At 32.7% G+C, this 25,741-nt stretch overlaps 1 protein-coding gene across 1 annotated transcript; it reads right to left on the bottom strand.

The window, feature by feature from the left end:
* Nucleotides 1–370: 370 nt before the first annotated feature.
* Nucleotides 371–24,632, bottom strand: LOC130445789 (dual specificity protein phosphatase 23-like). The gene is made up of 4 exons (XM_056781660.1): nt 24,467–24,632; nt 19,929–20,053; nt 10,945–11,105; nt 371–1,115 (listed from the first exon to the last, which is right to left on the bottom strand). The coding sequence occupies exons 1-4, from the start codon at nt 24,526–24,528 to the stop codon at nt 810–812; spliced, it is 654 nt and encodes a 217-aa protein (XP_056637638.1). The 5' UTR covers nt 24,529–24,632; the 3' UTR covers nt 371–809.
* Nucleotides 24,633–25,741: the final 1,109 nt, after the last annotated feature.

Raw genomic sequence — 25,741 nt, 5'->3', positions numbered from 1 at the left:
ACCTTGTACTTATGTTACGTCAGGGCGGCAGAAACATTTTTTCGCTTCAATTTAAAAACACCCTATATAGTCGAAGATCTGTCAATATTACTTATAATTCGTCAGTGTAGTATTTCAATTCTTTTAATTTCATTGATATATAAAGTACGTTTAATAAATAATCACGTAAAAGAACAATTTTGATTTTAGGAATATTTCAATAAATATCTTTGGTATTTCGATATAATTTCGATTAATAAGGTCAAAAAATGAAAAAAAATATTGATGTTTATATATATATATATATATATATATACATATATATATATATATATATATATATATATATATATATATATATATATTATACAATAAAAGAGGAATTTCCGCCCTAAATACACTTTCTTCTTCAGAACACTGTCCTTTATTTTATAAAACTGTGGAAATGCAATTGAAAATTATCAAAACGTGGCACAAACTCTTGGGATATCGCTATTAGTTGACGTCATTATATTTATATCTATCGAACGAATTTGGAATAAATTTTGAGGTTGTTGTAGAATTTCTCTTGCAATTGAAGTGCCTTTTGAGTCAGAAAGATTTGTTGAACTTCCAACTTACTCACAAATCGCACAGATAAAATATACAAAATTACTGGTTGAAAAATATGATTCTAAGCAAAGCAATTGCTTACAAATCTAACAAAATGAAAGATGCAATGAGTACAATAGTTACGTATGTGTACCTAGGTGATTTAAATAACTCATGTATGACTTTTGAGGCTCTCCACAATTTAACTTCATAAAACAAATGAATGTACGAGAAAATCTTCATTTTGAAACATATTCTTTTTTTGGTAATCCCCAAGTACCTTTTTTATCTTCCCCCTCAAGAAAACTTAGAAAATACCTATTTTTTTTTGTGATTTTTTTTAATCTCATATTATTTGCATGTTCGGCATTAATTCTATAATTTTTAACACACTCTTCCTGTATAGGGGTATCCAAAGAACCTGGACGATTATATCTCAAATTTTTGATTGCTTGGTCAGCTGTCATACCATAGAAATACATTAGATAGATTGCAATCATTACTCCGGTACGACCTAAACCCATTCGATCGTGTACGCCAACAGGCTAAAAAATATTATATATATTATAAATATATATAGAGCGTGCAAAATGTATTGCAATTTCTACTTTCTAAAATCAATATTTTCAAAATGTATTCCGCCGTTCTTCAAAGGGGAAAACAACTACTGTCCTGGCTAATGCCTCGACAAATATTGAATTACAACCCCTTTGAAGAGTGTGATGTAAATCGACCTTTTTGTTGATATTAATATTCCCAATGGCTCGCAATTGCAAGGAGAGGGTGTAACTACTGACTAGTTTCGACGTTATTACGTCACATCAGAGCAGTTTAAACTTCTCATTTCATCTTGAGACCCGAATTAAATATTTTTTACATTTCCAGTTTCACGAATTCAATTTTGCTAACTGTAGGCTGCGAAACGTGTTGTCCAGGATATTTATTTATTTGAGAAACCTCCTTTCGAGTAATTGCTTTATTACCACAACCAATCATAATTAAAATATCTATTCTTTGAGTCTCGGACAAATTAATTAAGTTTGCAATTTCTACTTACGTGACTCCAATTGTGTTGTAGAGCTGTTAGACATATATGTAAGTGAATCTTACTAAAAAGTGATATTACATTCAGTTTTATTGTTTGTAAATGAGTCTTTGGTATGATATTCATTTTTATAGTTATAAGATTTAGTTAAAATTTCAGTTAACCAAACAATAAGAGGTTTAATTCGAGTGTTTATTGATGCTACAATTGGTTTATCTGATAGAGTTGGTTTACTAATTTTCGATAAACAATACAATTTAGGAGGAATAGCATTATGGTTTGTTAATTTCTCTTTAGTTTCTTTGTCAATTTGTTTTTTGTGAAAACTTTTCTTATTCATTCATTATAATTATCAGTTGTTTTATGATATTGTTCAATATTGCTGTCTCTTCACTATAATTTTGACATTACCTTCGTCAGATGGTATGACTATTAAATTTGGATTTTCTTTTAAAAAATTTTTTGGTTTTATATTATTGTTGCGGTATATGGGCCAAATAACTAGGATAAATTTTGGCATGACCCGGCAGAAAACGTAGAAAAAAGAATAGAAAAATATATCTAATAGAGGATTTCAAGGGAATAGTAGGGAAGCAAGATGAAATATATAAGAGAATAATTGGTAAGTATTGGGAGAAAACAAGAAACAATAATGGTAAACGGCTGCTTTTACATAATGATAAAAAACACAGGTTCCAACACAAAAATATATACAAGTACACAAGGGAAGTGAAGAACAGAGAGGAAAGATCCATTATTGACTACGTTATAGTGGAAAAATAAACAGAATAGTCACAACTGATACTAGGGTTAAACGCAGATCTGAGATTGGTAGTGATCACTTTCTGCTAGTATCAACATTAAGGAAAATAGAATAATATGAAACAAAAGTAAAAAAGATAACTATAGAAAAGTCAATTTTAAAACTATAAGGACATATAAATTGGAAGAGGAAGAAGTAGCAGAACGATACGAACAGACAGTCGCAGAAATTATATGAATTGATCAACTGAAAAAATTTTCGGGAAACTTGGAAGAAACGTGAATACTTTCAAAGTAGCTATAAGCGAAACAGCAAAAGAAATATGCGGAATATCTCTCAAACAACTATCAACAAGACACACGGAAGCAATATTTGGAAAGCATAACAATAGAAAACTATGAAAAATACAAAGAACAGAGAAAAAAGTGGAATATATAGTAGCTAAAGCAAAGGGATCAAGTTGGACAGACTTTGGTAACAACCAAGAATATAATAATATAATAGCAAAAAAACAAACAATCTTCATGAAAGGGTAAGAAACAAGACGAAATATACATAAAAGAATAAAATTGTTGAATTTTTAAAGAAGAGCAAACATAATTGAGAGATGGAAGTGGTATTTTAAACAAATACTGATGGGAACAGAAGATGATAATGAGCTGATAAAGGAATTAATAGAACAAGTAATAAAGAGGACGACGATGAAAACGAAGAAAGGATAATGGGGGAAGAAGTTATTAGAGCGATGAAATGGCTAAAAAATAGAAAAGCTGCCGGATGCGATAAAACGACACCTGAAATTTTAAAAAATATGGGAGGGGGGGTTTAAAATTATTCACAACATAGCAAAGATATCAAAATAATGGGAAATATCATTGTTACTACTACCCTTATTTAATTATAAAATAATCACTTTACTGTCTATATCGAAGAAATAAAAACCTAGACCAAATGGGACCAAAAGTACAAAATACATTAAAAAATGCACAAAGTGGATCCGTCCAAGATCACATATTTACCATTAAACAAATTATGGATAAAACTGTCCACTGAAATACAGATGCAATATTTGGCTTTATTGATATGGAGAAATCTTTCGATAGAATACTGAGGGCAAAAATATGGGAAAGTTAGGAAAGAACTAAAATAAATGTTGACTCACGAAATGCAATCATGAGTGTCAATTATGTTATTAGTAAAAAATTTGAGAGTCATTTCTAACAACAGAAGAAGTAAGATAAGGTGGTTGCCATTGCTTTTAACAAATATGTAGATGATTTAACGAATATCTGTTCATCCAGCTCTAATAAAGTGTACGGTGGAAATAAAACCCTGCACATAGTGTAAATATTTGAAGGAGCATATTCTGATGATATAGTCCTCATTGCAGAAATTATCCAAGATCTACAGAAAAACTTTGACACCTGGAATAATACATGGCACGAAAAATGAATGCAAAAAATGAGGTAATGGCACTCTAACAACAAACAATAAACCATACTTCAAATGGAGACGCAGAAAATAAAAAATGCCCTAAATACATATAACAACATAAACAACTGCCTGATAAATGAAAGAGAAGTTTGAAGAAATAGGAAACTAAATGTTCATAAAGCAATTTATAGACCAATATTGTCTTACAGCTATGAAATTTCAAGCTGTAAATATGGAATATCTTAGGTGTTAGAGATAAAAGGGGGTAGGTTAACAAACGTCCAAATACGGAACTCTGGAACTCATGACATATATGGAATTCACTGAGCAGACAGTTGAGTTGGTGGGGTCATTTACAGAGAATGGAAACTTCAAGACCAATGAAGAGAGTATGGAAAGTGAAATTACACAAAAACAAAAAAAGGGGAAAACCTACAGTCACATCCGACAAAGTAATTGGTACTATACTTGAGAAAAGAGTGATAACATGGAGAGAAGTAAGAATAACAACACTTTCTAAAAATGAATAGACAAAATTTGTATATAGTTATAACTGTAAATTTAGACCACACACCACTATGTGGTATAGGTGGATTTTAGTGGTAGAAACTGTAAAATAAGAGGTATATTATCAATTGAAATATTTTTAATCTAATTGTTTACATACTCGTATCACACATGACTACCTATTAGCGGGAATTCACGAACCAACGAGCGGGATGTGTAATAGTGATTTAACAGTGAAACACCTATTAATTGACCGTTTACAATATGACTATGAACGAAAAATTGATAAATCATCATATTCACTGGAAAAGCTACGTTAAAAAGACCCAAAGAAAGTTATGAACCACATGAAAGACTGCAAACTAAGCAGTCATATCTAGATCTCTTTCTCATTCAGGTAGCCGACGAGCGCACACGCATATTGTTCTATCTGGATAAATATTGTTATCTTCGTGCTAATTTCATATTAACGTTTTTATTTTACTGAAATCTATTAAAAACCAAATATCAACATGTTAACATCATTAAAATTCAATTTGCGACCGTTTTAGTTTTGTGAAACTATTGACTGCAAATAATACAAGAAATCCACCAGTGTCGTAGGAGTGCAAAAGGTAACTATTATTTTCCTACTATTTATTCCACAGGGTCCTTCTCGGACGCCTATTCCTTTCTGAACCTGAAACTTGTAGCTTTGGTATCCAGAGCTACTAGCAAAAATGACTACATTGAATAAAATAACCCAATCATCTTTATCTTATCAAAACTCATCTCATGGTCCAAAATCATATGTTGATGCAACGTTAACAAAGCCTCCTCCCCTTACTTTTCCTAAACGCGAGCAAGCAATTATTATGCATTCTATCCCCAACACCGTTTTATTCGAATACATAAAATCTATAGGAGATATCGTTTCCCCAAAAAACATTACATTCGCATCAAGTATTTCTAACAACCATATTTGCATATATCTCTCCTCAACAGCAATTTTAGATGATCTTCTCAAAACTCACCAGAACATTTGCATCAACTCTACAATAATTCCTATTCGAAGACTAATTTCACCAGCTAAACGCATCTTAATATCGAATGTATTCCCTACTATCCCTCACTCTGTTATCGAAAAAGCTGGACTGCAAATAGCTTCTCCTGTTTCTTTTGTGAAATGTGGCGCGCAAGGAGATGAATACGCTCATATCATGAGTTTCCGTAGAATTACTTACGTCATCCCTGAAAACGATAACTTTAGCATAGAAACCTCGATTCTGATTACTCACGATGGTACCCCGTATCGTATATTTGTCTCTACTGACAAATTGTTGTGTTTTCCCTGTAAACAGAGTGGACATACTGCTGATTCTTGCGCCAATACCACACCATCTGAACCTCAAAATGACATATCCTCCCACTCTCCTTCACTATCACAATTACCAGCTTCTACTTCACTCAGTGGTACCTCCTCTTCCCCCCTGTTATCTTCTGAACCCCTGTCGAATAATTTATCAATAGCTGATCAAACTAATGCTGAATCACCATCTAACCCTACACTTCCTCATTCATCTCATGGCCAAAAAAGAGCTATATCCTCTGACAGTAATGTTGACACCCCCAGTCAACTATCCCCCTCAGAATCCCCATTACCAACAGACAGTCAAATGCCCCCCCATCATATAAAACATCACACAACACAACTAAGCCCTGTAAGAAAAAACCTAAAACGCTAGCCACCGAAAATCCTAAACTCACTCTCAATTCTCAAATCTCTAGTCAGAACCTTTATAAGAACAATCCGTCCAATCTCACGCTCTCTAAAATCCAGTTCACGGCATTTTTAAAAAACTCGTACGGTAGTTCTGATCCTCTCAACGATGCTTTAGAATTTACTCCTAATATCCAAGGACTGTTAAATGATTTATCACTTCTTTATGCTGAAACAAAAGAGCGATCTCTGAAAAACCGTCTCATTCGACTCCAGAGAAAACTTAAGAAGCAACTTAATCCTGAGGAACTATCTGATAACAAAAGCGTTTCTTCGGATAATCAAACGGATGATGAATGCCCGAAACTATTAACCCCTTAAGTCTCCATTCAAAATTATTCAATGGAATTGTGATGGGTTTTTTCCTCGCCTGGAAAGAATCCAACAATTAATATCAGATATGTGCCCTGAAATCTTGTGTTTACAAGAAACCAACTCTAAAATAGATAAACTCCCTAAATTAAAAAACAATGAAGGATATCATTATGTTTGCACCAACTGCGCAAGAGCTAGCGGTGGCACCTCTATTTTCATTTCTAGTGAACTATTTTCCTCCCCTCTCCAAATCGCTACAGATCTTGAGGCTATTGCTGTTTCCTCCTGGTGCCCAAATAATCTTACTATTTGCAATATTACCATGGGAAAGGGAAAAACTATCGAAAACGTGATCAATTGTACTGGCTCCTGCTTGCTAAATACTGGATCAAATACACACTTGAATTTCTCATCTGGCACCTTCTCATGTATCGATCTTAGCTTTAGTGACCCCAAACTTGCCCCTTCACTAAATTGGCATACTGCTAATGATCTATATGATAGCAACCATTATCCTATTATCATATCCTCCAGTATCCCTAACGAAAATGATACTTTATCCAGAAGGTATTGGCGCTTAAACTCTGCCGACTGGACTAGTTATACGTCTCAAACGAAATCCAACCTATCGGAATTATCTCTCACAGATGATATAAACAATAACATACGGAGGATTACAGATGCTATACTTTCAGCTGCTCATCAGCACATTGGTAAAAATAATATCTGTCCCAAACAAAAAACTGTCCCTTGGTGGAACTCCAGCTGTGAAAGTGCTATAAAACAACAAAAAATAGCACTTAATTTGTATCGTAGCCATAAAACACAAGAGAACCTTCAATCTGAAGAGAACCAGAGCCAAGGCTAGATATATTATAAAGCAAAGTAAAAAATGTTCCTGGAGAAACTATGTGTCTTCCATAAATGTTAATACAAGTCCCACCCAACTTTGGAATAAAATAAGACAAATTCAAGGTAACAATTCCAATTTAAAAATTCCGTCTCTCTTATATAACAATAAAATAGTGAGTGAAAATGAAGAAATCAGCAACATTCTGGCCAAAACCTTTGAATCAAAATTTAAATGTAAAGTTAACTTCACGCCACCCTCTATAAACAAAACTACCTACCTATGCTCTACGACTGTAACGCAAGATATTACCTCTCTTAACTGCGCATTCTCCTTCTTAGAGCTTACCTCAGCCCTCAGTAGCTGCAAAAATACTGCCTCCGGTCCCGATGACATCCCGTACATATTTCTTAAAAAACTCTCCAATACAGGTTTACGCAAGCTTCTAGAAATTTACAATTTTATATGGATCACCAATCAATTCCCTAGCCAATGGCGTACTTCTACGATAATTCCTATTAAAAAGCCTGAGCAAAATGTTACCTCCCCGAACTCTTTCCGGCCCATATCACTTACTTGTACCATGTGCAAATTATTAGAAAAGATGGTTAATAAGCGGCTTCTATGGTTTCTCGATAAACATAATTTATTTTCAAAAGAACAGTCGGGATTCCGAAAACATAGATCGACCCAAGACAATCTGGTTCTTCTCCAATCCCATATTTCTGGTGCCCTTAATAAAAAACAAGAGGCAATTGCAGCTATATTTGATATTGACGGTGCTTTTGATTCTGTCAGTAGACAGTCAATTCTAAATAAACTAACTTCACTAAATATCTCCGGACACATATTTCATTTTATTCAGAATTTCCTAACTTCAAGGACATTCAAAGTCTTTGCTAATGAAATTTTCTCGTCAACCTGTGCCCAGACTGATGGTGTTCCCCAAGGATCGGTTATAAGCCCCACTTTATTCAATCTAGCAATAAACGATATTTGCTCTGATCTCCTGCCCCCCATCAAGTATGCTTTATATGCAGACGACTTGGTTATTTACTGTCAGGGCACATCTACTCCTACTACAACTAATCTAATTCAGTCAGCAGTAAACACCCTAAGTAAAAATATAATTCACTTAGGATTAACTTTTTCACAAACAAAATCCAGAATTATTAAATTTAGTAGACGACCATCTACATTATCTCTTACTATCCTCATTAATAATGATCGCCTTCCCGTTGTTGATCACTGTAAAATACTTGGTCTAACATTCGACTCTCGGCTCAACTGGAAACAACATATTCGAGAAATCAAAGGCGAATGCGGCAAAAGATTAAACCTTATTAAAATCCTTTCACATTACCACTGAGGAGTAGACGAAAACTCCCTTATCAAAATATATAGGGCCATTATTCGCTCGAAATTAGATTATGGCTGTCACATATATATCTCGGCCACAAAATCTGATCTCGATCTCCTGAACTCGGTGCATAATACAGCTTTACGCCTCTGTTTAGGTGCTTTTCGATCTAGTCCTGCAGAAAGCATTTACTGTGAAGCTAATGAGCCCCCTCTTTGGATCAGACGGCAACAAATTCTGCTTTCTTACGCAGCCTCCGTATCGTCTAACCCCCTCAATCCTGTCTACTCGCTTTTCACATCAAATTCTAACACGTTAGACAACTCGTCAGCCTTGCCATTATTAAAACCTATCCCTTTAATTTTATCACAGCTGCTTGACGGCGTCAACCTCAAACAAACTAGCCCACTTCCTATCCCCTCTACTCCCCCATGGACTATCAACATTCCTAAATTCAACACATCCCTTATGAGATACAATAAGCATGCAACACCCAAACAATTAATTATAAATGATTTTAATGACATAATAATAAATAACCACTATGATTTAGTGTTATACACAGATGCATCCAAAAATGAAACAGGAGTAGGCTGCTCTGTTACAACGTCACAAATTGCAATAAAATCTTCCCTAATCCCATCAACCTGTAACGTTCACACAGGCGAACTATTCAGCATTCTACAGGCCATCAATACAATCTCTCCACCTTACAAGCTCGTCGCCATATGTACAGACTCACTTGCCTCTATTTTATCCATCCAAAATATATTTACCGAACATCCTATTGTCCAATCAATACATGACTCCTACCAGCTTATCTCATTCCAAGGAATAGCAGTTACTTTAATTTGGCTACCTTCCCACATAGGCATCGAAGGCAACGAACTAGCAGACAAACAGGCAAAAATTGCAGCTACATATACCGTCACCGACAATGTAATTATTGGAAAGGATTTAAAATCACAGATACATGGCAGCAGCATTGGGATACTATTAACACATCCCTACGTCAAATACAGCGTTCAATTGGTAACCAACCTATTATCTTCGCTGGTCTCTCAAGGCAAGACTTAACTGCGATAAGAAGAGTAAGAATTGGCCATTCAAGACTTACTCATGAATATCTTATGACTACTACTGCCAGACCGTTTTGTTCCAGCTGCAACTCGAACCTAACCATGAAGCATATTTTGACCGAGTGTCACAAATTAGCCCGAACTACAATGAAGTCCTTAACAACTCGGAACAAATTACCTCTCTACTTCAGTTTCTCAAAGATGTACAACTGTACCACAAACTATAGAATAATTGTGTTACTGTGTATTCATATTGTATACTTGAATCAAGAACCATTTCATATTTAATGTATTAATAGTAATAGCCAAGCACATTAATTTTAAATAAAAAAAAATATCTAGATCCAACGATCGAATGTATCAAACCTAAATACTCGAATAACCCTGCGTTGTTGATACATAAAAATAAAAAAAAATCCAATTGTTTTGGGTGATACAAAACTAATAAATTCATTTTTCTACGTCCGTTATAATATTCACGGTTTTTTTTCATTTATTTGCATTCATAAAGAATGTAATTTCTGAATAAGTCAAAAAGTATGAAAAAAATACCGTAGCAGTTCATTTTTTCACGCTTTTGCATTAAGAAAAGTGCCGTAACGTGTCGTTTTTTAACGCAAATACAAAATAGTTTTATCAAAATAGTGAGCTGTAAACACTTTCTTTCTCATGTCAATTCGTTTCTCCCATAAAAACTTATTTCTGTAATAGTGAAGAAAGTTTAAACTGCACAGCAGATGTTGTTGAATCGGCAACTGTAGCGACTATGAATCCAGGGAACAGTATTTAAAAGAATATAATTCTTTTAAGAGTGGCGTACTAAAAAAGGCGAAAACATCTTCTCAGAAAGAGTGTTACTATCTTACTTTGAAACTAAATCCAAAATGTGGAAGTCTTTAACACTTTGGTCAATTTATTCAAAACTGAAAGGCACCCTATTGGTAAATAACGACGTACTTTCAATATTACTATTACTAAATAAAAATTGATAAAAGTTTTGTCGAACTATGAACGTAGAAAAATTTTTGTATGAAACTTGTGAGTAAAATAACTTTTTTTCACTCGAGGGAATTCTTGGTCAAACCGTCCTACTCGTGAAAAAAAGTATTACTTTACTTACGTGTTGCATAAATAACTATTTGAAAATTTCTCCCATAAAACCAAAAACAAGTAAATTGTTTTGAAAATTTGTAAATTGTAAAGTAAAATAAAAATACCTTTTGTTTATATAAAATAGAATGTTTTTCAAATTAAATATTTACCAATTTATGTTTTCTGCACATCTGTATTGTTCTGATAAATTTGAAAATTTGTTCAATATCAGGAGCACTACATTCTTCGATAGGTATGTAAGTCCAACTGAATTTTGACTCATTTATATTGGGTATTTTTTCTGGGCACAAAGTTACTATATGTCGCATTCCTGTAATAAAAACAATAATGTTATACCCAAAACTTAATTATTAATCTATTTACGATGACAAACGAAAGACTCACATTTGAAAATCATAGACTTTGAACCATATAAAGAAAGGGATATTAAGAAGGACATTGTAAGATAAAAATATCGACAAGCTCTAGCTTACTTACGGCATATAAAAATCGCACAGAGTGCAGATTTGGTGTAAAAATTCCGTTATGGAGATTTTTCCATCAAAGATGAGCAACGTTCTGATCGGCCTACTGAAGTTGATTATGAAATCAAAGTCATAATGGAAGAGTATCGTCATATAACTGTTCGAAGAGGCTACATGTGTTGCACACAACAATTGAAAAACACTTAAAATGTCTGGTGCTAGTTAAGAAGCTTGATATTTGGGTACCTCACGAATTGAAGAAAATTCATTTAACAACATTTGCGTTATGCACCTTAAACGAAATGGAATCGACTCTTTCCTGAAAAGAATCATCAATGGTGATGAAAAATGGGTCCTGTACAGCAAGGTAGTTCGAAAACGATTGTGGAGAAAACATGATGAACTAGTACAAACCACATCGAAAGCTGAAAAACAATAAAAAAAGCTTATGCTGTTAGTTTGGTGGGATTACAAAGATGTTGTGTTTTTGAGCTGGTTCCAAGGAACCAAACGATCATTCTGATATTTACTTTAAATAATTAATGAAACAGGAGGAATTCATCAAAGAAAAACAGCCAGAATTGTCAAATCGGGAAAGTTTAGTGTCCCTTTATGATAATGCAAGGACTCACACATATTTCACAACTCATGAGAAACTATTGGACCTTGGCTGGGAAATGATGCCTTATCCCAAATTCAGCCTTGATTACCATTTATTTCGAGGTTTGCAGAATGGTTAAACTTTCCCAAATGACGATGACCTTCAATCGCAGACTAAACATTTTATGAGTTAAAAGGGAATCATGAAGCTAAAAGAAATATAGCAAAAGGCCATTGAACAAAATAAAAAAAATTGATTAAAAGCTATTTTTCGTTAGAAAAAAATGTTTTATTTTATACTATAAATCCGAAATTACTTTGTCGTCAACCAATAATATTAACAGCTGTAGAAATTTATTGAATCTCATATCGAGAGACAGGCCGAAATATATTTGATTATTGAATTTTCCCACAATTGCATTTTGTTTTAATTCTAAAGCGATATGTGTTTTAAGTCAGTCTAGGTGAGTGTCGTTTGAATTATCTGTAGCAGAACCGAGAAAGTTGAATAAACCTTTGAAATAAGTTTTCGGATATGTGTATAATATTTCTTCTAATTTGTTTAAGTCAATGAGCAAACATGTCTATGGTAGTGAGAAATTTCTCTTGATTTCCGATTTCTTCGGAGTAATATGCATTATTTGGAAACTCATTTTTGAGAGAGAGATTTTTGAGAGTATGTCCCAGGGATAGGATTGTTCTCTTGTAAAGAATTGTTTTCCTGGGAGTTTTTATTCGTTACCTAACGGACCCGCTTTACGTATTTTAAATGTGTAATAGTTTGATTCTTTTTATTAGTTTTACCAATTATTTTTATTTTGTTTTGTATTTCTGATTTCATAGTGGTATAAGAAGTAATTAAGAAGTAAGAAGTAATCTAGATTTATGTAACGTGTAAAGTTTGTGACGGGTTAATCTCATGAATGGGCTCTACCTTTTTTGGTTTTAAGTTTCATATAAGGGAAGATCGATATCAAAATGTAATTCTTCGGCATAACGACTACAAAGAATTGAAAAAAGGGAGAAATTTTTACCGCTATGAATAGATAGATTAAAGTAGCATGTGTGAAAATATTTTCGAGAGGTTCTTGAGGATATTTTTCTTGAAGAGTTCTTAATTTTTTAATCAGTGTAGAATGAAAGCGTTCGAAGGGAGAGTTTGACGAGGAGTTATTAACAGTCGTAAAGTGAATTTTAATGTTATGTAATTTCAAAAATTCTTTTATTATTGAGGAAATTTCGTCATCGTATTCATTCCCAAGAAAATGAGTAGACACAGAAATACCCTTGTGTAAGACCAATCCATCAACTCTGAGTAGTAGGATGCATTGGAGTTCAAAGTAGGATTGATAAAATTTATAAGTTAGTCATCAGATGTGTAGAGTAGGGATGTAAAAAGTTTCCCTGTCATTTATAAGTTGTAGAAAGGTGCGTGAAGCTCATCACCGAAGCGTCGCTCAAGGTGTGTGGGTCCCAATCAAGAGACGATTACATTAGAGCTCTACTAGAATCTACATTATTTATGCCCAATTTTGAAAGCAAATCAAAATACAGAGTGGTTCATGGATCAAGTACAAGTAAAGATTAGAAAGGTACAACAAAAAAAGGTCTACCAAAGAAAAGATACTAAGAACCAAAGAAAAGTACCAAAAATACAATGTGCAACTAATGTAAATAACAAACCCCATCCTCATTGGTTGGATGGATGAGAGGGGTGTGGATGAAACTCGAAGTGCAGCCACCTCCACTAGATAATATTATTATCTAAAAAAGAGAAGAGCTGCACAATTGGCACGAAACTCAAAATCAATAACCTTTATGCCTTACATGATTTTTTGTTAAAGTAAATCAAATATGTCCAAAACTGGTGATTTCCGTTAAATTGTAGTTGCACGATCGGAAAATATTCTTCTAAAGGAAAAACAATTTTTTATTGCCGCTTTTGAAAGCCTAGTGTATGAAACTTTCCACTGCTTTCGCGTTCGCAAGATGAACTCCGATTTCAAAAAAAATAGTAACTTCTCCAAACTATAGAAACTCTGATTTCCCAACTTGAATTTTCACGCACCACCCTAATATGGACTGGAATTTTATAGTATAATGTTGAAAAAGGAACTCTAATATTAATTTTCTTATAAATTCTATTTTCATAATCAATTAAAGCATTAAAGCATTAAAACGTTCTAAATCAAGTAAAATATCGAAATCTCCACTGCAATCTGCTATACAAACATCGATCAGTTTATCAATACCTATCTGGGCAAATAAAGGTGTTCTAATTGGAGAAATACTTATGGGTTATTTTCATGGATATTAATAGGAGAGGTTTCTCGTATTGATGTGAAGGGTTGAAATATGCAGATGCTTTTGGAGAAATTATGCTATGGGAGTCTCAAGAATCAATTAATATCTTTAAACCTATTTTTGGTAAAATAAAATATGGTAACTGGAAAAATGTTCTAATACGAGGATATATTGTAAAATTCTTAGCCTACTATAGAACCAAACAAAATTTCAATGTCAAAATATTTTATTACTCAACATATTCTCCTCTTAATTGGATACATTTATTACAGCGAACCTGCAACCTCTCTAGACCTTTCAAAAGAAATGTTTCTTCTTGCTCTGCAAACCAGACCTCCACAGCTTTTATTACCTCCTCGTTGGAAGAAAATTTACGATCTTTTAAACTTTTTTCAGTTAAGGAAAAAGATGATAGTCGGACGGAGCCAAATCTGGTAAATAAAGGGGGTGTTCTAGTAAATCAAAACCTAAATCACTTATTTTCCCGTAGAGTGGTCAGTAATGTTAAATAGTAATCTCCAGTTATTGTTCTACTCTTATCCCAAAAATTAATCATGATTACTCCATGGCAATCCCAAAAAACTGAAACAAGAACTTCCCAGCAGATTTTTAGACACGAAACTTCTTAGGATTCAAACATTTGGGGATCCATTTTGCAGCAATTTTTCTCATGTCCAAATTGACGTGAACTATATGATGAACGCGTTTAAGCCCAATTCGACGGTCTGATAAAATCATGTCATGAACTGCATCGATATTTTCGGGGACTGACACAGAAACTGGTCTTCCCGATCGGTCATCAATAGAAAATTTACTTATTTACGAAAGTACGAACAACATCAAATGTTGGGATCTACTGTCAAAATTCACTGGCGAATCGGGCAATACTCTAAAAAAACTAAATCCGACTAGATGATCCAGTATGGACGATACGATATCTGCAGTAAAACTTCGTTATTTTGAGCATTATCAGCAATAGATCTAAAGAGTTCTAATAAAGATGAGCGTAGTGAAGCAGAGAGTATTAACACAAAAACGCTAAATTTCGAATTCGTGTTGCTTTGCGAATTCATGCTACAATGTATTGAACGACATCAATTTTGCATCCAAAACTTTACAAAAATGCGATATCAATTTGGGCGAGGCGAGTAAAGTTTTAGCAGAGACCAAAGCAAAGTTACAAATTTATAGAAATGACTCGAACTATTCAATTTTTATGAATGAATGAATGATGAAGCAACCTTATTACAAAAGTGTGACAAATTCCATAGAAAATATTCAGATATAAATAATAGGCCCTAGTTTTTCATTTCAATTTATTTATATTTACCACCTAGTTTACGTAAGGAAATAATGAGCAAATATGCAGTGCTAGAATGTAATAGTAATTCTTTACAATTCCTGTTACTTCTGCAGCAGCTGAAAGGTCATTTAGCAAATTAAAAGTAATAAAAAGTTATTTAAGAAATAATATGGGCCAAACTCGACTCCGACATTTATCGCTATTAGCAATTAAAAACCGCATCAAGCCTGGATTTAAACGAAGTCATTGATACTTTTGCGAAAACTGAAGCTAGGAAAAAATTGTAAATATAATTGTTATTTAGTCAGTTGGTAGGTCCAACCTTTATATAATAATCCCTTGAATCTTCTCTATTTCGTTTATTAGCAAAACGTACATCAAGTATTAATTGTAATTTATATAGTTACTGTTTAATATTTTTATTATCTTCCCTGTAGTGCACAAAAAAGAGCTTACGAGGATATATTAAAAAATTCTAAGCCTACTATAGAACCAAACAAAATTTCAATGTCAAAATATTTTATTATTTTATTACTCAACGTATTCTCCTCTTAATTGGATACATTTATTACAGCGAACCTGCAACGTCTCTAGACCTTTCAAATCTTCTTGCTCTGTAAACCAGACCTCCACAGCTTTTATTACCTCCTCGTTGGAAGAAAATTTACGACCTTTTAAACTTTTTGTCAGTTGAGAAGCAAGAACTTTTCCAGCAGATTTTTGTAACGGAAACTTCTTAGCTCTTGGAGAACCAGAGTGTCTCCATTCAATCGATTGTGGCTTTGTTTCTGGATTGTAGAAATGTACCCAAGTCTCATCCATAGTAACAATTCGGTTCAAGTAGTCTACCCTTGCACGATTTTGGTCAACATTCAAACATTTGGGCATCCATTTTGCAACAATTTTTCTCATGTCAAAATATTCAGTGCTTCAGATATCCGTTTTAGCCCCATTCGACGGTCTGATAATATCATCTCTTGAACTGCGTCGATATTTTCTGGGACTAATACAGAAACTGGCCTTCCCGATCTGTCATGATCTTCTATGAAAAATTTATCTCTTTTGAAGCTTGCAGTCCAATTTTTCACGGTCGCATACGAATAACATTGATCACCAAGGGTATTAAGCATATCTACGTAAATCTGTTTTCCTCTTAACCCTTTTAAATACAGGTACTTGATGATGGCTCGATACTCCAATTTTTCGATTTATCTCAATTTGCGTGGACATCTTTTTTCTTTTAATTGATTGCGTAACTCTAGTCCACTTTTTTGACGCCAAACTTTACACTGACACTTCTATAAAGTTATTGTTTGTTGCTATGGTAACGCAATATTTTGTTTACGCACGGAACTGGTCTAGGCTAACTAGATATCAATACATCCTCGTATTATTTAGATTTACGGAGAAGGTGATTCGGTAATCGGAAATATCCGAACATCCTGACCATCTACCTATTCGTAATTGTTCGGGTACTTCATCACGTACGAATTCACGTTGAAGTGATGAGTTCTACTGGTAGGATTCATTTCTAGAATAAAAAATTTGTACACCACTCATCGGTGCGTGATAGGTATCATTTTGAGAGTTTGAGGGGTTTCTATGGAGTTGAGAACGGCTTTAAGATTAAAAATAATCATTTCTTAAATTATTAGGTTAAACGTTGAAAATTTGCTTTCTAATTTGATTCTAAATGAATTGAAACGTGGTTGAGATTGAAGATTGGAATTTTAAGTATTATTGAGTGAAAAATTAGGTCTCATATTCGATGGTGAAAATTGTGCCTTTTGTATGCAAGAAAATTTTCTTATATTGTTGTCATTTCAAGAAAGTCATGTATTGCTGTTAGTTTTTATGGTTATCGTGAGCTTTCTCTAAAGAATTTTTCTGAAAGTTCGAGAGATATTCGGGGGTCGTTTATATCTGTGCAGAAAGTTTTTTTGCGATATTCGCAAAATAAGGAGTTTTGAAGTTTACTGTTTGTTCAGTATAATTAAGTATGTATATGTGACAATAAATCATTCAAGTTATGACAGACTCTTTGGTGGTATTGGTTGTAGGTTTCGTTATGTTTTTGTATAGTCGTTGATAGTTGTGTAACTATTACATCTTCAAATTGTCGATAACCGTATTGAGATAATAAAGCTGGTCTGATTTCTATCCAAAGTGATTTATTTTAGATAATTTGAAAAATCTCTAGGTACACCCTTAATGCCAGATACAATGTTTGCATTTAAAATGAATTATTCAGGTGCAGTTATATGTTGATCAACTAAGAACGCTTGGCAAAATTATAGTTCTTCCAATATCAATTTTAGAAGAAAGTTTTGCTAGGATCAATCAATATTCCGTAAATACGCATGGCACTCCTACCAAATGAAAAATAATGTTTACTTGCCGTGTAAAATTCGGTAAACATCTAACAAACCGTCAGTCTACGTGGACTCATCATCTCGAATCGTAAACCGAAATGCATTTTATTGACCGAAGCTGTCGGAAGGCGTATGTACACTATTTCTTCGAAATATTCCTGCCAGACAGCTTGCGATAAGCATTGGCGTTCACAAATTTCTTTAAATAAATAGAAATATGGCGTTCCTTATACCAAGGGCGAATGAAGACAATGAAATTGCATAGTATAGTGAGAATAAAGACAGGTACGGATTTAATAATAAAGATTTAGATATACCAACACAGCAAGTTATTTTAAATATATTCGAATGTTTGAAAGAGGAAAATATTCAGCAATCTTATAATGCAATCATAATAAGAATTGCTGATTTGAATAGAGTAAACAAATGTAAAGAGAAACTGAAATCAGTTGACATAGCTACTCAAGATTTTATACGTAGGACAACTTATAGTTTATATAAGGAGAACAAGGTTGCGATATTAGAAGTAATACAGCAAAAAGTAGCAGATTATCTAGAAGACAATTAAGTTTTGACAGCTTGTGGCTTTAAACACAAAAAACTGAATAAACGGATGGCAAGTGCAAGTGCAGATGGTTATCATGAAGATATGACAGCAGAATTATTTGAAAAGTGGATTAATGAACACCTTTACCTAATGTTCCACCGCAGTCAGTAATTGTTATGGACAACGCATTCTACCACTCGCGGCAACTCCTTAAGAGTTGTAACATAACCTAACCAAATAGTAGTAGTAACCAGGCTCAAATTTTAGCATTTATGCTGAAAAAAATTCCTATTTTTGTAAAGTAAAGAGGTTGTAGAGCTCGTAAAGAATGTTCTAGTAGTAGACCACCAAGAGCTTAGGAAAAATTGTGTTGAACATGTTATCAAAGAAGAAGATGAGTATGTGGGATCACCCTCTTTACAACAAATTATAATTCAATCAAATGATACTTTGGAATTGAAATGTTTTTTTTCTTTTGTTTTATTTGCAAAAAATTGATTTTGATTGGTTTTTCCTTTGAAATTCCGTTTTCCAGAAAAAAAACGAGTGGAATACAAAACAAGCTCAGTTCACGTCCGGTATCCTGTTTAAACCAAACTCCTTTACAGGCAGGTACATTTTACTCGTCTATTTACGTTTTAAAATTTAATATTCAGCTCTAGCAAGTTAACGAGGCGAGGTATAATAATGATTTTTTTTTCTAAGTTCCAAGTAGGACTACCATTAAGTGCATCTGTATATTTCCAGCTTTTAAATATTTGTGTAGAGAATCAGTAGTTATGAATTGCGGTGTGATTAAGTTTGTTGATTCGATTTATGAATGACATTACATTTTATAGGTTCGGTCGTTAAGAGTGAAATTGAATTTCATAGGTTGGATGAGGCTAGTTGGTTATCGATGGCGTTGAATTTCTTTACTAGAATTTGTTTTTTAAAATCTAAAGAATATGCATAGTTTACACTAAGTTTATTTAAATAAGTTTTCTCATTAATACATTGATCATTTTGGGCAATATACGTTGTTTCTAAAAATAGACATTGGCAAATCCATAATTTATATTATATTATATCCTTAATCATTAGCGACACATTCTTAACTAATTGATGAAAGTAATTTCTATTATTGTTTTACACATATTTTTATATTGTATTTGATCATAATTTCAGTCCCAGACGATGAATACATAAGTATTAGGAAGCTCGGAATATATTAGAGTTAATACACTTTGGTGTTTAATTTTGGCACAATCCCACTACGAAAACTCTGATAATATAGCTGGCAAAGACTTCGTTCCACTTCAAACAGGTGATTAGTCATGACGGACTAGTTAAAAGATGAAATCACGAAAAATAATTTTATGTCGTACAAAAAACAATTTCTCAATTATGGGAAGACTGTATATATGTACCTCCAAGGTTAAATGAATCACATAGCAGAATTAATGATAATATTCCCATAAATTATAAATTCCAATTAGTAGATGGATCGTTTCTTGGAAAGCTTTTAGATACATATGTAAGAATCATCTTGATTTTTACTTACCTATTTGCCAAAGGTACTCCATATTACCCCTAGTTTGAGGCCAAGCAAATGCAGTTACTTCTTTATCTATATAGGTGAAAAACCATGGTGGATATAAAGCATCTTCTTCATTTCGCAACATTAAGCTTAGAAAAACAATGAAGTTAGATTATTTATTTGTGAAAATATTTCACTATAAAAAACCAACATACATTTGTGACGTATATAATAATATTAAAAAAATTTTGTACTTAGTATCACATAAATATACAAATAAATATTATTTCAAACAAAAAATTAGAAATATGAACATTCCAATTTACAATTGTAGATAATATATAAATAGTAAAACAAATTTCAAGCATATCTCATAACAAACTTATACCAGTTAAGAACCTAAGATTCAATTATTTCAAATTTTCGAATAAATAAGTGTTCTATAGTATATATTTATATTTATTGGGATAGGGATGTAATGGGTAAACCAAACATCAACATTCCATTACTTTTGAGTGAGTTTTAGTTCGGCTGATCGAGGTATTCAACTTTAGAATTTAGACACGCTGCTAGTATGAAACTGGACTAAAAAAATGTTATTCCCATGACATAATAAATAACTTATTAAAATGGATAAATAAATATTGAATCCCGTTTGAAATCAACTGGTAGTCCCGATCAAAATATTCTCTTATAAATTATTTCTAAATATATAATGATATAATTATCTAGACAATAACGACCTTGGAATTTTAGAGCTGCGGGAAGACGACGACGATGAAGAAGAAGAAAATTGAAATTAGAACTCATTGTCCTTATAATTATTTTTTATTTGTTTTTTTTTTAATTTTAACAATCACAAATGTATCGAATGGCATTTTTTAATAAACATTAATTACATGTTTATTTCTTTCCTATTATTTTTTATTTACTCAAGAATAATTATTGTAAATAGAATATGAATTATAATACGATTAAAATTTTCTATCTCAGAAACGATTCACTGTATGAACAAATTTTTGGAACAAAAGTTGTTGAGAATTTAATGCTCTACAATATTTATGATAAATACAAATAGCGTAAAACCCATAGGAAACGAGTTATTTGCAAATAATGTGCAAAAAATCGATTTTTTTCACATTTGACGCCCGATTTTTAAAGTTGCTCACATCGGATTATATGTGAGTTTTGAGAGGAGTTTAAGGATGTCATATGAACAAGTTTAAACTACTTTATAGCTGAGTATCTCGATTTTCCGAAATTCTTGCATAAATCTACCTAAAATGACTGGACTAGTTCAATAAAAATAACTAACTAACTACAAGTGTATAGGGATGTACTTATAATCGAAAACGTTGTATAGACAATGGAAGTAAGCTTTTTTTAGGTTAATGAAGTATTCTTTATTAAAGTGACGAATATATTTCAAATTAAAATTCTTGGTAGCTGTCTAGGCATCAAAAGTAATTATTCATATTTTTTCTAGGCGAGAATATGCCGCACATAGTTGTCCAAAAACCACTTTGAACTGAGCCTAATATTCTACATCAGGCTCATACTGGAATGCTAGTCGAAAAAATGAATCTGATGTAAATGCTCGAAGAACTTGTTAGTATTATTGGTCAATTCCTCTACGTCTGTTTACTATGAATCTACGCGTTTCTCTCCGTTCTAATTGTCTCTGTTGATTTCGTGCCTCTTGTGATTGTGATTGACATAACTGCGTCGTGCTCACACGCATATCTGCATTGTTTGTCCGCCTGATGTTCATGCTCTTGTATGCATGAGATTTGATTGTTCGTTGGTCCCTTTAATCTTGCTGACACCTGTAAATAAATCAAGTTAAAATACTTATTTGTGAGAAACAGTGACTCAATATTGTACTCGTTTGCTTATTATTTGACTTACCTTCCAAAATAAGAGAACACGTATATTTATTAAACACGTATACGTTTTTGTTTCGATTTAACACTATTTACAAAAAATGATAGGTACAATATGTACAGGTACGATAATGGCCGTTGTTAGCGGGAGCTCACAACACGTGTTTATTTACATGAGAGTAAAAACTGTCTTCTCAGTTATTAATAAATAATTATTGCACTGGAACTTAATGACAAATTTACGATGAGAGTAAAATTAACTTTAGAGAACAGAAAAATCAAAATGATACGTATAACAGTCACTGCTACGATCGATACAAAAAAGAAATTGAAATTATAAATAAGAATTTATTGTACTATAATTATTATATTCCATTGCCATCTTGCCATCCTATTGCGGATCTGTGGATAAAATAAATATTCGTTGATTGTATATCTAAAAAATTTTCTACTACCCTCAACATCTAAGGGGGGGGGTGAGAAATATATGCTGTTCGATTCGCAGACCTACCCGATATGCACACAAAATTTCATGAGAATCGGTGAAGCGGTTTCGGAGGAGTTTAATTACTAACATCGCGACGACGCGAGAATTTTATATACAGTGCTTTTCAGATAAAAGTATCCACCTTTAATAACTTTTGTAATACTGGTATTTAGAAAAAATCCAAAAACACGTCAATTTATGTTGGAAGGGGCAAGCATTATGGCTTATTTAAACTTACTGGAAAAGCCACCCCCTCACCCCTAGCAGCATCCCCTTTATTTTTTTAAATTACTTTTCATATTTTTTATGTAAAATTTGGATACTCCTCTTTGAGTTGATTTCAAAAATGTATAATACTTGTAGGTTAAAGTGGTTAGTTTATGAGATAAACAATTTTTCTTTTAAGAGCACAAATTTTACTTATTATTTACTTTCACCTTATTTGCCTGTACTAAAATGGGTTGTACAACAGTTCAAACTCTTTAATCTTTTTAATTGTGCTATTTATTATGAAGTTACAATAAGTGTTCAAAATGAGTACCATTCACTTCCATACAATGGTATAATCTATTTTGAAATGCCTCTCTGACATTGCTTAATACGGCTGGATTTAATTGTCGACATTCATTTTCTATCCTCTCTCGTAAATCATCCAGAGATTCTGGTTGGGTAGCATAAACTTTTGTTTTTAAATACCCCCATAAAAAGAAGTCTAGGGGTGTTAAATCCGGTGACCTAGGTGGCCACTCCATCATCTGCCCCCTTCTACCTATCCAACGAGCGGGGAATGTTTCGTTTAAAAATTGTCGGACAGGCATAGCATAGTGTGGGGGAGCTCCGTCTTGTTGAAATACCAGTAAATCTTCGGAAAGGTTATCATCATTTTCTATTATTGTTGTAATACGTGGGTCAATCCCTTCCCTGAGTAACTCAAGATATGATTCACCATTTAAATTTCCGTTGATGAAGAAAGGTCCGACAATGTGGTCACCTAGGATACCACACCAAACGTTTAACTTTTGGGGATGTTGTGTATGGAATTCACGCATAATATGTGGATCACTTTCAGCCCAATATCTACAATTATGCCTACTTACTAAGCCATTTAATGACCATGAGCATTCATCAGAAAAGCAAATATTGTTTAACAATTGTGGATTGTTATTGATAATTTGCGTCATTGATTTGCAAAACTCTAGACGACGATCAAAATCATCTTCATTCAACTCGTGCACCAACTTAACTTTGTATGGGTGGTACTTGAATTTATGTAGAACTCGGAAAACTGTAGAAGATGAAACACCGACCGCTCTACTTATTGTTGACAACGATTGGGGTTGTTGAGCCTCTAAGCTGACTTGCCCTAAAATTGCCACTTGGATTGCTTCGTTATTTACGAGTCCCTCTCGTTTATGCACTTTATTGCAAACAGACCCTGTTGTGGTAAATTTCTCCATCAGTTGAATTACATACTTATGAGTTGCATGTCTTCCGTCATGTAATTCGTTAAATATTCTAGCAGCAGCTCTTGCACAATTATTATTTTGGTAGTATAAACCTACAATTTCAATTCTTTCTTGCAAAGAGTAAACCATTTCAGAGAAACAATATAAATAATGTATCAAATTACACTATCAATAGTGACTACAAATTCTAGTTGACAATGTCAAACTTTAATAAAAAGTAGAGTTTTTTGTTGTTTGGATTTTTTAAGTAGAATAAATAGCACAGTTAAAAAGATTAAAGAGATTGAACTGTTGTACAACCCATTTTAGTACAGGCAAATAAGGTGAAAGTAAATAATAAGTAAAATTTGTGCTCTTAAAAGAAAAATTGTTTATCTCGTAAACTAACCAATTTAACCTACAAGTATTATACATTTTTGAAATCAGCTCAAAGAGGAGTATCCAAATTTTACATAAAAAATATGAAAAGTAATTTAAAAAAATAAATGGGATGCTGCTAGGGGTGAGGGGGTGGCTTTTTCAGTAAGTTTAAATAAGCCATAATGCTTGCCCCTTCCAACATAAATTGACGTGTTTTTGGATTTTTTCTAAATACCAGTATTACAAAAGTTATTACAGGTGGATACTTTTATCTGAAAAGCACTGTACAATATATATATATATATATATATATATATATATATATATATATATATATATATATATATATATATAATTTTCACTCACCGATAATCCTCAGCATTTGTAACTTCTAATAATTTCAAGCGTAATTGATCTTCCAAAATCATAGTTCAGTTTTGGGAATGAAAAACAATGATTAATACCTCAACGATACTTTTCACCAGCGAAAATAAAATTGTGTAACAAAACTCAATGCACAATTTTATATTTTAATCTTGATGGGTAGGTATGTTGATATTATTTTTACTTCAGTACAACACGTTTGTTCTCTACTTGCCAAATCACATGCTTCACATTGTTTTCAACCGACAAGGCTACAAGTGTTTTTATTTGATACAGATAAATAATTTTAAATTACTTAGTGATTCCTAGAATAGCATCAATGTTTATAAAAAATGGAATATATATAAAACGTCAAACGTCATTTTGAATATTGAAACCCATGAATCTAATATTTTTACAAGAATTAACAAAATTTCAAACCACCGCAAATCTTTATTAATTATTGTAAGTAAATTTTATTATTGTTTTACGTTTATACGAATTTTTCATATTGTAACTGAAAAAGTATTCGAAAGCTCAGATTATATTAAAGTTGGTACATTTTGGTGTTTAATTTTACCACATTCCCAACAAGAAAAAGGTTATAATATATGAATTAAATTATTAGGTGATATATGAGGCATGCTCAGTAATTAAAAAACATAAAATCTATTTACACCTATTGTTTCGAATTTCATTATTCGAAATGCTGGCTTACCGTTCTTAAAAGGAGAAAACGATGACTAATGACTCGCAATTACTCGCAAAAAATAAAAGGAGAGGGTCGTACCACTGATTAGTTGCGACGTTGTCGTTACGCCATATCTTTAATTGTATAATATTATGAAGCTGTGACAATTTACCGCATTCAAAAAAACAAAATAACAAAAAACAAATTACTTTTTCAGAATGAGACGCCATGTTACTGATGAAATGTAAACTATTGAAGGAAATAGTGTGAACAACACATACACAATAATATTTCGTTGCCCTGAAAAAAGGAACCAGGTTCAAAGGTTGGTATCATATATGATACGACCCCCGTTTAAGAGTTAAATAGATAAAATTTATGGTTTAGGAGATATGTATATTTTTAGATCTTTGTATATGCCAAGATAACCGTTCGCCATAAAGAGACATTCTGAAAAAAATTATCATAAATTGAAATTATTTATTGAAAATACCTACAGGAGATAATAAAACACAGCTAAGCATTTCTAATTGAACTGCATATTGTCCAACACCGTGTAGTACGCTTCTGATAATTTAAAAACTCAC

This window comes from Diorhabda sublineata, chromosome 6 (assembly GCF_026230105.1).
Source record: "Diorhabda sublineata isolate icDioSubl1.1 chromosome 6, icDioSubl1.1, whole genome shotgun sequence".
Lineage (NCBI taxonomy): Eukaryota > Metazoa > Arthropoda > Insecta > Coleoptera > Chrysomelidae > Diorhabda > Diorhabda sublineata.
Note: the sequence above shows the minus strand (reverse complement) of the source record. Positions and strands in the feature narration are given on the sequence as shown.